The sequence below is a fragment of the Cyanistes caeruleus genome, chromosome 1 (genome assembly GCF_971803275.1).
Source record: "Cyanistes caeruleus chromosome 1, bCyaCae1.hap1.1, whole genome shotgun sequence".
Classification (NCBI taxonomy): domain Eukaryota; kingdom Metazoa; phylum Chordata; class Aves; order Passeriformes; family Paridae; genus Cyanistes; species Cyanistes caeruleus.
In genome coordinates, this window is record NC_141701.1 from 59,413,016 (window position 1) to 59,427,552 (window position 14,537).

The 14,537-nt window shown below is 39.5% G+C and overlaps 1 protein-coding gene across 15 annotated transcripts in view; it reads left to right on the top strand.

Annotated features, from left to right (window-relative positions):
- The first annotated feature begins 364 nt into the window (after positions 1-364).
- ZNF236 (zinc finger protein 236) overlaps positions 365-14,537 on the top strand; it is a 75,269-nt gene continuing 61,096 nt past the window's right edge. For 10 of the 15 annotated variants that reach the window (XR_015288490.1, XR_015288492.1, XR_015288493.1 and 7 more), the window contains exons 1-3: positions 376-479; positions 10,775-10,917; positions 12,357-12,521. Coding sequence is in view for 11 of the 15 variants with exons in the window: in XM_086894568.1 (XP_086750694.1) it covers positions 416-479; positions 10,775-10,917; positions 12,357-12,521 (372 nt within the window). In the remaining 4 variants the exon portion in view is untranslated. Of the gene's footprint in view, positions 480-618; positions 742-920; positions 1,285-10,774; positions 10,918-12,356; positions 12,522-14,537 lie in introns of those variants that run through there. The other 5 variants (XM_086894586.1, XM_086894575.1, XM_086894557.1 and 2 more) reach the window with 3 other exon arrangements.

The window sequence follows — 14,537 nt, forward strand, 5'->3', positions numbered from 1 at the left end:
CCAACTTCCCTGGGGAGCCCGTTCCAGGGCCCAGCCACCGTCTGAGTGAAGAACCGTATCCTAGTACCTAATATCCAAACTAGGTTTTCCCTGGCACAATTTCGGGCCATGAAACACTCGGTTCTGGCCGAGTCCTGCTTTCAGGCTCTGTGACTCGCACCCTCACAGAATCACAGAACTCTTAAGGGTTGGAAGGGACCTCTACTCCAACCCCTCTGCCAAGGCAGGGCCAGCTACAGCAGGTGACACAGGTACGCGGCCAGGCAGGAGCGCCAGGCAGGCAGGCAGGCAGGCAGACCCGCTGTACCCGCGGCCCCGTTCCCAGGCCTGCTCCCCGAGGGCGCCCTGCGGGCCCCGCCCGCCGCCGCCGCACCCGGATGTACCGACCTCCCCCCACCCCGGCACAGGCCGGCGCATGGGCACCGGGGGCCGCCGCCGCCCCTCGCCCGCCGTGCGCCCCCCGCCCGCCCGGCCCTGCCGTGAGTTCCCCGCAGCCCCGCTCGCCCCTCCCGGGAGCGCCGGCGCCCGCCCCCCGCAGCCCGTGTGAAGGGCCGGGCCCGCCCGCTCGTCCCCGCCCCTCCGTCCCCCCTCCGCCGTTGCCAAGAGTGTGTGTGTGTGTGTGTGGTGTGTCTGTGTGTGCGTGCGCCGGGGGGGGCGGGAGGGACGGGTTGGGGGCGGCCATGCCGAGGGGGCGGCCCCCCGAGCCCGGCGGGGAGAGTGGTGAGGCCGGCGCCGAGGCAGGTAACGAGCGCGGCCGGGCGGGCGCGATCCGCGCCCGGGGGTGGGAGGCGAGAAGCCTCCGCGGGCTCCGCATATAGTCCCCGGATATGGGGGAGGAAGGCCGGGTCTATTGTGCGAGGGTACAGGCGAGAGGGCGGAGGGGAGGAGAGGAGAGCGGAGGGAGCCGGGCCCGGCCCTGCGGAATGATACCGAGCGGGCAGCGGCGGAGCCGGCCGGGGCGGCCTCGCCGCCTCCCCGCAGCCTCCCGCAGCCTCCCGCCGGAGGAGCGGCGGCCGTGGCTGTGATGGCCGGCGGAGGAGCGTTCCTCGGGCCTGGCCCTCCTGCTCCTCCTCCTCCTCCTGCCGCGGTGCGGGCCCCGGGGCCGGAGGAAGAGCTCGGGTCGGCTTGCGGCGGGCAGAACGGGAAGGCTTCGGCTCCTTCCGCTGCTCCTCTACCTCCCCTCCTTCTCCCGGCCAAATTTACGGGACCTTCGAATAAAACATGATAAACAGATGGAAAATCAACTCGTCCATCTCTGATTCGCAAGGACGACGTTATTTTTGAGTTTGTTGTTGTCGTTTTCTTTGTGAATATATGTGTAAAAATCCCCAAACGAAACTAGTTTCCTCTCCCAACATGTATTAGTCTCACGCTTAAATTTTAAAATTTTTGATTGTGTTTTATTGCCGTTGATGTCTGGAGAGTACTTTCAGGGCAGGATTGGTTTGATGGGCTGGGGCGCTTTTTTTTTTTGACAGCAGTTCTTAGCTGGTGAGTTTTACGGCTCTTTTGTGTAGTTTGCTCCTGCTGATGTTACTGTGATACTGTGAGCAATATTGGAATAAAGCCCACAGACAAAAAATGCTGTGGTTGAGGTAGGCCTGAAGCCCTCATAAGTGACTTCTTCAGCACAAGCGTGTAGCAGTAGGTTTTTATTTCATATATGTATTTTTTTAACAGATAGAATGGAGAGAGATTTCATAAAACATTTGAATACCATGCCTATTTCAGTCATGAAAAGTCTGCTAATTAATATTTCCAGTATATATTTAGAAAATTTTGCTGTCGTAATGCTTGCAGATGAGCTCTGTAAGGGGAATGTGTAGGTGAGCTTTCTGTGGAATACTTTTCTGTAAAATTGAAATGTACTGATAGGCGAAGAAAAAAGCTGTACTGTTAAGTGAAGGTTGGGAAGTTGGGCACGATTTTTTTCTACAGTATGGAAAGCCAGATGGGCCACAGGTTCCTACCAGAAATGGTTTGGCTTGGTTTTTGTTGTTGTTATTATTAATTCTGTTTGATCTCAGCTTTTGATCACTAAGTAATAAGGATATAAAGAAGGTCCTTAAGAACTTTTCCCAGCTTTGGAGGCTGAGGTGTTTGTGGGGTGGTTTTTTGGGGTTTTTTTTGGGGTTTTTTTTGTTTGTTTGTTTTTATTGTTTAAACTAAAAATCTGTGTAAAGATCTACTTAGTTCTGTAGTTTTTGAAAGGGTATGCATGTGTCATACGTATGTGAAGTCATATATACTAATGGCATGATGTATGAATGGGAAAAAGATGAGAATTTAGACTTGACACAAGCTGTCCAGACAACTGTAGCCTAATAGCTGTATTCATTTTGCTTGTAGTTGGACCTTGATCTTAGGCTATTTCTATGGTAAGAGGTGTGTTATGGCTGGCAAGACTTACTGTGAGTTTCATCACATTCTCTATTTTTCACATTTTCATTTCTTTTAAAAGAAATTTGCTAGTTTATTAATGATAGAGGTGGTTTGAATGCAGACAGCAGTTGAAAAGTACAGGGTCTAGGGCTATCACAGGGACTGAGAGACAACTGCAAGGATTGCCCTATATAGGCAAATTTTGTGGATTCTGGTTGTTTTGGTCCTTGAGATTTCAGCAGTTTGGGAAAGCAGCAAAGTCAGTGTTGGCAAGCAGCACATTTTTTTCTGCACTTCCTTGTGACAAAAAAAGGTCATGAATGAGGAAGCTCTAGCTGAACAGGACAGCTTGAATCTTGGAAATTTATGTTCTCAGGACATTTGGCTGTTTGTCCTGTTCATATACAGACTGTGAAAACTGGTTGTGCATTTAATAGGTTTCACTTTTACCAGGACGAATTTTATTTAAAAAATACGTGTTCACAAAAACAAGTTTTGTGTCCTTTACTTAGGAAATTGCATAGGTTTAGGTTTTTTTCAAGTGTGCTCCTTGGAATTCCTACAATTGTGCTATGCTGATGTCTTTCATGGAAGTGTTGCTCTCTGTAGTTGTACAGCCTGTATGTTTATGGTAATTCTGCTTTTGGAGAAATGGAGAAAATAAAGGTGAATCAATAATGTTTTATGTAGCTTCCTTAGACTGCTCTAACCACCATGCATGTCAAAGACTAGAACAAATTCTTTGTTCTAGGAATATTAAATATGTTTGATAAGAAAAATTAATTCTAGGTAACACTAGGCAAAATAATATCTTGACCTCAACAGCTGATACTTTAAAAGATCCTTTTTCTTTTTTAGTATTGTATTGTTTTCCAAAAACGATCTTGCAATTTTTATTCTTTTTTAAACTCAATTGAGCTGCTCAAATTGACCTCTCTGGTCAAAACTGAAACATGGTAGGTTCTGTCTGAGCATAAGGAAACACTTCTTCACTGTGAGGGTGACTGAGCACAGGCAGTGGTTACGCAAGGGAGTTGTGGAGTCTCCTTCCATAGAGAGGCCCTTTCTGTTTTTACCTGTGACGTTTGTCACTGACTAGCGGCAACATGAAATGAGCAGTTTTGACTTTTGTTATCCGATCATTTTCAAATAGCAGGAAAGGAATGCTTTGAACAGTGAAATTAAATATTTCAGGCTGTACTGAAGCAGTTTTTATGCCTAGAGTGTATGTCCTTTATTAAACCCAAGGGCTACTTTTAAACAAGTTTGAACTGAATTCCTTTATGAGTGCAGTTAAAACTTCAGTATTTCATGTCTTCAGAGGGCCTGAATTGTAACAGAATTTACACATGAAGGATGATAAATACTAAATAGACAAAGCGAGGAAAAACAGAGATGACATAGCTTTAAGTTTGCCTCTGCAGAGCTGGCTGTATTTTGTTTGCTGCCTGTCAGTCCTCTAGCAACGTTTAGGGTGTGAGTACATTGAATTAGGGGAAAATCAATTCAGAGGCTTTACATTCCAATCTTATGTTACTGAAGAAAAATGAAATTTGAATGCACGTAAGTTAAATCTTTCCAAATTTTTGTAATGTAGATTATTTTAGTAGTTGTGCATTAGGATTTTATGTGGTGACCTCTGACTGACAAGAGAAGAATAGTTGATGATGTCATGCAGGCAAGAATGAAGAGGTGGTGGTACAGCTTTTGTGGTGTGCAGTAAATCTCTTAAATACAATAGGTATAGGTAATTCCTTTGGAAAAGATGCAGGAGGAGCAACTGCTCAAGCTTTTGCCTTGGAAAAAGTTCATATTTGGGCTTTAGTGGTGATACTCTGGTATCTCACTGTTCTGCAGTAAAAAAAGTCCACAAAGGCATGTGTTGGGTGTAAAGATGATAAATTTGGATTACACTGGTGTGCTTTAATTACACACTACTTGCTCACTATACTTGAAATAATGTCCATGTCTTTTCTCAAACTGAATGTCTTGTGTTGATGCAGTTGAATAACTTGTTCTGTGTGATAGCTTCAGTCCTTGTTCTGTTCCTTGTCCATAGATTTCTGCCAGTTGCAGAAGTTTTATTTCCTATTGAATTTGTGTTCATACCTTCATTTATTCAGGATGATGTGGATGGTGTATCTGTGTGATGGGTTGACCTTTGTTAGCAATTGAGCACCCTCCAACCACTCACTCACTTTCTCCTGCAGTAGGGTGAGAGAAAGAATGGGTATAGGAAGAGCAAGAAAAAGCTTGTAGATTAAGACGAGGGCAGTTGAGGAAATAAAGGAGGAACGTAAAAAAAAAAAAGGTAAAAAACCCCAAAAACCAAACAAAAAACCCAAACCAACCAAATTGCTAACCAACAAAAAAACCCAACCAAGTGATGCAAAGGTAAATGTTTGCCATCGCTCACAGAGGTGCAGTCTGGTGCTCAGTCTCTGAGCAAAGAACACAACCTTGGGAGAACCATCTCCAGTTTTATATTGCTGAGCATGATGGTTTATGGCTTGGAATATCCCTTTGTGTTAGCTCCAACCTTTCTCCCACCCTCAGCCTACCCACTGTGGGGGCAAAGTGAGAAACAGAGAAGGCCTTCATGCTGTGCAGCACTGTTCGGCAATAGCTTAAGCAGTGATGTTAGCAGCATTGTTTTAGTCACAAATTTGAAACACAGCACCATATGGGCTGATAGGAAGGAAGTTAACTCTCTCCTAGCCAGACCCAGTGCAGCCTACTTAGCATCTAACTGGCTGTGATGGAGCTGTGAATTCTGTGTCCTCGACAGTTAATTCAGGCTTCTCTGCAGCATCAGTGCAGCAGTGTGGCTGTGCTCTGTCTGGACACTGCTTCTGAAAGGAGTGCATCTACTTTGTGTTGGCGCATGGCAAGTGACTGGCCCCTGGATGTCCGTCTCAGCAGTGTGTCCCAGATTGTTGACCAAAGCATAATAAAAATACCTTGTCTTACATGAGCAAATCTTGATTGATTTCTGGATTTTGGCATGATGCATGGTCTGAAGTTGAGTCCTTCTCCTGCTCTTCCCTTTAGAAGTCAGAAGGAATGTCTGCTGTTTTTGTTTAGAGTGCTGAGCTAGACTTAAACTAACCTGTTGCTTTTATGATTGCAAAACTAAGCAAAACATTTTAATGATTCATTATCATTTGTGTTCTACGAGTTCAAGTGTAGGATGAGAAAATGTCAGTATTGCGATCCCTGTTTTGTTTTCTTGTCCTACCACTTTCTTTCCACTTTTAAATTAGTAAATAGGTTTTGATAGGGTCAGACCCTAGGCTTGCCAGCTGCCATTTAACATAAGTGACAAGTTTTCACCCATGAATTTCACAAGCTTGCGTGTTTATTTGCAATATCCTCTCAGTCAGATTCTGGGAGGTTATTGGAGATCTAATAAGGCTGTGCTGCATTTACAGCTGAATGAGTCCATCTGCGCCTTGCAGAGAAGGCTGTGGGCTGCCATGAGGCACAGTGCTGCTTACATAAGGAGAGAATGGCTGGGAGTGCTCTAATTCTGTCTTCCTCCTTTCACATTGAGTTGTCATCAGTGGCTTCTAGCAGAGAGCACCTGCTTGCTGACTCAACTCCTGAGGTCAAGTGTTGGTGAAGGCTGTATCACAGCTGAGTTCACCCAAAGTGATTGCTGCTGCTCTGTGAGGGACAATAAATTCAGGAAAGACATAACAGGTTGTAACATTAAGAGTATTCAAGTAAGACAATGTTTAAACTGAAAGTTTGTTATCATTGATAGATACTTTGCAACTCTGATTCTTCTGTTTTTGGGCACTTAGGACAAACTGTAAGAATACAGACAAAAATACATTTGACAGTGCGTGTTGACAAAGATATGTTTGATGGTGCATAATGAGCTAAGTGCTCCCTGTTTAGGTTAATTGTATTGATACTTGACTGTCTCTCCCAAGCTGTGAAGGAATAAGGTTGATTTATGTTGCAGCTAGATTGACATGCAAATTGAAAAAAAAAAATAGAAAGTGACAGTAGCTTCTGCACTGTTTCTGTGCAGCTAATACTAATAAATGCAAATGTTTGAAACTTTCCCTCAGTTCAGCAAGGTTTATCATTTGTTGTAGTGTGCAGACCTGAAAGAATCACTTATTTTTCAGGAGGTTTGTTACTCTGAGAGTAATTTTCTGTTTTCTTTCTCTGTGATTGTTTACAGATACCACTAAGAAGCCACCCTCTAGTAAGAACATGCCAGTTTTTCATGTGATTGTGTTGATACTTTGCGCTTAATCAGTTAGTGTCTTCTTGAGCTAAAACCTCAAACTTAATTCTTTGTTTTTGGCTGGAATGGCATTCTGAATTGCATTAATTCATTGAAAAAACAGACTTGTGTTTTCATCTGCCGGTGTATACCTGACAATGAATAGATTGATTCATTTGTGTTTCTAATGCTTATATTTTTCTAAGAGCATAAGCGTCATATTGGCTATTTATGAGATGCTTGCTAATATGATACATGTGCCCATCAAATGTTATGTCAGTTATGTCAGTATTTTGATTTTTTTCACTTGGGTACTCAGGGATTGTTTAGAATTGTTGCATTTTTTTTTTTAATTGATGGATTTCTCAGTGCATTTAAAAAGGATTCATGCCTCACTGCCAACTTCTTGAACTTGCTTTTGTCTGTCATGTACTGGTCTTTAAGATAGGTTCAGTATTTTGCAGTGTTTGGCTTGTTTAATGATCCAAGCTGATGCACTAAAAGCATTTTTTTCCTCTGATATAGGGAAAGATTATTTTATTGCTGATTTGTCTGAGATACAGTAGTGTAGGTTATTACTTTGACTTGTTATGAAAGAGGTATCTGTAAATAAAGTTTTTATTGGGACACTGAGCCTTCTAATGAGCAAATTGTGTCAAATGGTTATTTAATTTTTGAAACATTTCTTTTGATAACATTGAAATGGAAACAGACCTGAGTCATACTTCACGAGGCTGTGACACCTTCCTGAAAAGTCAAAATATGGCTCGCTTGTGAATTTTTTAATTGACTGTGTTTTTCTTGGTTTTACTGTCCTAATTCTAAACACAGTGTAACAGTTTAGGCCTTGCTGTTATCCAGCTGTTTGATTTCAGGAGGGATATTTTTCTGAATACTCTCCATGTTAGTAGAAGTGTAAGCTATAGAGTCACTTCCTATGTCTTTAATGAAAAGGAGTTATGCAGCTCTCTGAAATAGCCAGTATTTGGTAGGTGATATATGACCAGATTGTTCTAGTGACAATAAAAAGGAAAAAGGACATTATAGTTTTATCTCTCCCATAGGCTACTTCAGATGCAGTGTTAACGAATAAATGAGTTTGTGTTTTAATTTAAACCTGTATTACATAGCAATCCTGCCCTTTGTGTAAAAGTTAAACAATCAAACTTTCAGAATTCTTTAATGTCCAGCCTGTACTGTTTATGTGGACATGCTGGCTGTAACTATGTAGAACAGACTTCATCCTGATCTCCCAATAGCTGAGCCTTTGAAGACTTCTGGAGTCTAACCTAAGTTGATTGGCTTGTGCCTTGTCCTTAAGGATTTCTGCACTGAGAGTCATCTGCAAAGAGAAGTTGGACTTTACAGTCCAGTTGGTGCTTATCTAGAGTTCAGTCCTGATTCCCCAGTGTCTTTCCTTTGCTTTTTGGCAATATGAAAGACAGGACCAAAAAACCCTGTAAGATTTGGCATTGGAAAAAGTTAAAGATTTTCTTTGGAAGAGTAATGCTTAAAATGTTGCAGATGTAAGCAGTCCATTTTCTATATGGATGCCTTCTGTTTCTTCTCCCATGGGATCTGAGTGCCTTTGGGAAAGTGGAACAGCTTGGAGGCAGCTCAGGATTTATGATTATCCATGAACTAATCTTGAGAACTTTGAGGTTTGGAATGGCATGTGACATGTTCCAACTCCTCATTTTTTGAATTTCAAGCTGTTTTTCTGTTATTTTTTTATCAAATATTTTAAGATTATGCATTTGTTGCCACTGTCTACTTATTTTAGTGGTGATCATTTCTGTCTTTTTACAGAAAAGCTGAAGTATTTTCAGGTACTATATCAGGTGGTCTGATTTCATAGAATTGTAGTAATCAAATTATTTTGAAATATTACATGATACATTATTTTTCTTTCTGTAGTTAAACTCCTTTCTAAATTGCAGAAGAAAATTCACATTCACATTAATTCACATTCAGATTAATCAGTATTGCAGTCAATACAGATATGATACACATTTTCATATATATGATAATAGATATATTATTGACCCAAGACCAATGCCACTTGGCAGTATTATTCAGAAACTGGAGAACATGTTGGGATTTTGTTTCGAAGTGTAGAGAAGTTAGCACCTTTGATGATATCATATTTTTGCTACTTCAATTGCTTAGACATTGTTTTAGCATATTGCCCAGTTCCTTTGATCTCAAGAGTGAATGTTTAAAGATAATAATCTCTTTGGCTCAAAGAAAAGGTTTGATGGCCTTTGTAAAGTCATGGATTGGATCATTTTTCACTTGTCAATTTGAAGTGAGAGGTCAGGCCTACATGGGGTTGAACAATTACTTCTTTTTCCAGGGGAAAAGAAAGCTTTGTGCGTTATGTTTTCATATAGCCCGAGTATAGGAATAGATTTTTTTCTTTCACGTCTCTTGTGATGCCATTATTTACAGAAAATGATTTTGTGTCCTTCCTTCTACTCTGGCATATTTATCACAAGATTGCTTAAAGGATTGTATCTTGTAATTAAAGCTGTTTTTCAGCTTTTGAAGAAATATGACCATTTCAGGGTTGTTATTGATAGTGTCTGTATACTATGAATTTATATTCTTCTAAAGGGTGCAGTAAGTTTACACACAATAAACATTAGTGATATTTGCATCATTCTGTTACAGAGAAATACATGATAACTAAACTTCACAAAGCAAAATTTAATTGGGTGACTTAGTCCAGGAATGGGAAGTGTAAGTCCCTAGGGCATTGTTTTTTATTGTGATTTCTTATTCAGAATATATTGTGCTGAGATGTTTCCTACAGCTTTCTCAACTACAAGCTTTCAAAGTTTGTTTATGAGAATTTTAGCAGGAAAAAAAAAAATGATCAGAACATAAGGTACTGATATTTTTTTCCCCTTGTAAATAGTGTGGTGAATGAGAGAGGACTTTGAAGTGGGTGCAGTGGAGTGGAAATACTATATGAATTGTAATCTTCAATTTCCTCTGAGGAAATGTAAACAGGATGCTGTAAACTACTTGGGTTGTTGTTACTTCCAATGCCTAGTTCTTACATACATGAAGAAAAGTACTGACTTAAAGACAAACATCAGAAACTTTGCATGTCTAGATAATAAAATCAATTTCTTTTTGTGTTCTGTTGTTGATGCAGTTTTGGTTGTGGCTGTGTTTGAAACTGAATTTTATTTTTTTTTTTCTTTCATGACCCTAACCTGCAGCACAAGCTGATTCCTGCTGCCAGTTTGTTTTCTTAAAGTTTTGTTTTTAAATAAAGATAACTTCCTTAGTAATACAGTATCTTCTAAAATGTAAAATGTGTTTAACTTCCTTGATTAATATTTTCCTTATATCATGAAGTATTTATAGGATTAACTTCACTCATTTGAGCAGGAGGATGTAGAAACTTGCAACTTGTATATCAAAAATTTTGTGACTGCAGGAGTTCAAAAGAAAACTGCATGGGCTTAGACAGGGTCTGTTTAAAGAAAAATGCATCTCTTTCCATTTAATTAATATGAATGCACTTAGGCTTGCAGTTTAGTGCATCTGTCTCAAGTGTTTGAAACATTGGTGCTGGGTTTACAGCTCTAAAGGTTTTAAAATAGGCTTTATTAAAGGTTTTGTAATGCCAGAAGGAGAAGAATCTATGTCTAAACTTTTCTAAGGCAAGAGATTATAGAAAGAGATGGGAGGGAGGACAGAAAATCTGTGTAGTCAGAACTGCTGACTATATAATTTTAAAAAACTTTTTTAGAAACATGTGATGTAATATTAAAAGTAACCTCTGGCAGTATCTTACTCATACCTGGTGTTTTTTGCAACATTTCATTTTGTCTCAAACTTGATGATGGGTGTTTATTAAGCACAGAAAGAATTTATTTCAGATCACTGGGTAAAGGTGATTATGTGTGTTTGTAGTGACTGGCAGTTTGAGGTATGGATATTTTTGATTGATCCTGTGCCAATGGAAGCAGGAATATGTATGCCTGAGATCTGCAAGATTCCTTGAAGTTACACTGTTGGATAAGTCACAAATCTTAGAGGAATTGGAGTAGTTTCTGCTTCAAATTTTTCTGGTTTTTACAATTATAAGTAGATAAAATGTGACTTCATAAAAATGTTTTGTTGCTTGTTTTGTAGATGATGTTCTGACGCCAAGTACGGAGAACGGTAATTTTCCCTACCAAGTACCCAGCTTCCATAAGTGTGAGATTTGTTTGCTGTCTTTTGCAAGAGAGACCCAGTTCCAGCGCCATATGAGGGATCATGAGCAAAATGACAAGGTATGAATTGTGGTAGATATAACTAGTGTGCATTGATATTTCCATATACTGTCAAGTAAAGCTAACACAAGACAACTTTCCCATTTCTCTTCAGTCACACCACTAATAATTATTACTCAGGGACCTCAGAGTTTTGTGACATTTCTCTTTCATGTTTTCTCATGTTTCCTTTGAGATAGGACCTTCTTTGATGCCCTTTAATTGGATTGTTGTTTCCAGATCAGTAATTTTTAATTTTAGCCATTTTATTTGATATGTAAAATACCCAGGTGGATGTCAAAGTGTGAGTTTTTTCAATAGAGTTTGTAAAGTGGTTATATACACATTAGCAATAAAAAGAAAATAATGTTTATATTAACAGGACCCAACTGGTAAACTAATTTAGTATGTATATATTGATCAGTAGATTAATGTCTTCTCTTTAGTTGCTTACAAATCAAATTTGGGAAAGAATGAGAAGACTACAGATATGTAATTAAGACTGGACTGGTTTTTTAAATGAAGCTTTTGCCACAAGTTGCATCTGTAATATGAAGCATTTAATTTATTTCCCTTGCTTTCTATTTAACAAAGTTAGAACTACTTACGTGTGGTAGGAAAATAATTTTATTATTTTTTGAGGTAGCCCTAAATACAGATTAAATTCTACAAAACATAGCACTTGGAGGTAATTCACATATACAAAGAACAATTACACTAGTTTCAGTGTTGTAAAGTTGATAAAGTTATACCCATGCTATTGCGCACTTATGTGAGACCCTTTAAGTCTAAAAGTGAAACTGCTCTTAAAGAATGAAAACTGGTTGTGGAGATACCAAGTGAAGAGCAGTCAAGCCTAGTATAAACTAAGTGTTTTGCTGTTTTGATTATTAGTTTTACTTAAGAAGATTTCATGCAATCTCAGAATATGCTGAGTTGGAAGGATCCACAGGGATCATCAAGACCAAGCCCTGGCCCTGTGCAGGACACCCCAAGAGTCACAGCAAGTGCCTGAAAGCATTGTCTAAATCCTCTTTGAACACTGTCAGGCCTGGTGCTGGGGCTGCTTCCCTGGGGAGCCTGTTCTAGTACCCAGCCACCCTCTGGGTGAATCATGATCACAGTTAAAGGAGGAAAATGTATTTCTGTCTCTTGCTTATTCCTCTCTCCTACTAACTTCCCTCCTTTCAGACAGTCTCAGTTTTGAGTCTCTGGTTTCCTTAGTTCCCCTGCTTTCTTTCCCTTTGTGCTTCTGTAATGCTATATTTGTATGTTCTGTAGTGAAGAAGATAAAATAATTAATATTGATATTATTAAGCATCATTATCCTATATAGGTGCTTGAATTCTTCTTTTTTTAATGTTTAACACTTAGATTTGTATGGTTATATGTGTCACTCAGTGTATATGTAGCTTATGGGAAGACTGAATTTTGTCTTTATTTGTGATTTTAACAAACAGCCTCACCGGTGTGACCAGTGTCCCATGTCATTTAATGTTGAATTCAACTTGACACTTCACAAATGTACTCACAATGGCGAGGATCCTACGTGTCCTGTCTGCAACAAGAAGTTCTCCAGAGTAGCCAGTCTGAAAGCACATATAATGCTACATGAGAAAGAGGAGGTAATTAATTACAAACATTATAACTTAATTTTGAAAAGACATGTCATAGTGGTTGTATTTAATCCCTTAACTTTATGCTTTAGATTGGAGGATTGAATAAATGATTTTGTTCAGAAGAAATATAAAACTTTAAGTGGGGAGTCTGTTTTAATATTAGTTACAGACAGAAATTAATAACCTGAATATAAATTAGTATTCCCATTGTGTCTTTATGAACAAAAGGAACTTGTGCATATTTTACTATATATAAACATTAACTGATTGGTTATTTACACATACTTTTATTTTGAAGATACTTCTGTGACTTAATCTACATTGATACGCCCACATATAATAAATAATGTGTGATGATGTTTGATGGCAGATGTCATGGAGAGGCACTCTCACCATCCATAGAAATAGATGAAGCTGTTCCCTTATCTTAAGTGCCCATGTCTTGTTTTGGAGTGGTTGGTTGTTTCACTTGAGAGTACTTGTTCCTTCCCCTCTCACAATTTCATTTTCTATTTTGATAGAGTGTTGGTTAAATTCTTAGCAAACAGTTAATACATAGAGGTGTATTTTGCACACTAAAGTCATTACTGCATTGCTACAATTGCCAGTTGATGGCAGTACCCAAAATACCAAGGTTTTGATCGTGTAATTGCTTCTTCCTCCTGTAAAGGCTTATTTAAAGTTGCCCTTTGTGTTAGAGAATCTGAGCTGAATCAAGTATGCACTTTTATTGTCAGACTTCTAATCATAAATGCAACAGTGGTGTGTTTCTCCATGCCTATTGCTGACAGCTTACAGCAGTTTTGACCTGTAAGTCTGGGATAATAAGCCTGTGTGCACTTCTCCCTAAACCAGATGCAGGGCATTCCATCTGTAGAGATTGTATTCCTTCTTAATCATTTTAGCTCACGTTTTGTCATGTACACAGTCAAGTAGGCAGCCAAGTTAAGTGGACTAGAGTACAATTGTGCTGTATATTAATATATCTATAATGATAAATGGCTTAATTGGTATTAGTAAGGGAACTTGATTTATGAATTGCTAAACACATCAGAATAAGGAAACTGAGCATCAAGAAAGACACCCAAAGGTGGTTTTTGGTGTTTGTTTCTACTACTAAGTGATTTTTCATGTACTTTAGCAGTGCTGATTTTGTTGCTTTGGTGCAGATGTCAGAAGAATAGGCTGTGTGATGCCTTCCAATTTAAAATTCCATCTGCAGCTTGAAAATTTAATTTATAAAAATACGAACATATTTCAATTTCTAATGAATGTGTTTCTTATAGTACCCAATAGTTTTGTGGTAAAACAGAGACAAATGTAACAATTAATTCACATGAGACTGCAGAAATAACTTTCACAGTGATTATGCACAGGACCTGTAGGAGAGCTGGAATTTGAACTTGAACAAGAGGGTATTGGTGATGCCACTAGTTGACATTGAGTTTTCCACAATGTGCAGGTTAATAAGTTATTGATGAAGCACATTCTCCATCTTGTTTACTCTTCTTCCTTTTGCTGTTAGAAGAGTTAAAAATCTGAAATCAGAGCAGAGGTGCATATGGGGGGACATACATTAAGGGACATGCATAGAGGTTAAGGAGATGGCTTCACAAAATGAAATTTGGGGAACTTTATCCCTGTGTTGTGCTGATCAGGCAGCTTTATCTACAGATGAATGCAGATGGCCAAAACCAAGAAATTTAAAGTGATTAGCTTCTTGGGAGCTCCAGTGAGATTTGGGAGAGTGTGTCTGTTTGTGAAACTTAGATTTTTGTGATTGGTTGCTCCCTGTGGGAGGTTCTGGAAGGAATTTTCTGGGCTATTGATACTGAGCTTGCAAGAGACTCTTATTTCTTCCTCACATTCTTTGGTAATTTGTGTGTGATAAACTGGTGTGAGGAAAAAACTTCACATTTGAAATTCCTCACTAATAGGGGGTAGCTTTCTCTTGAGAAGTCATAAAGATTATATCTTGTGTAAATATGCCCCATCTTCTCGAGGATTGTTCATCTTGTCCAT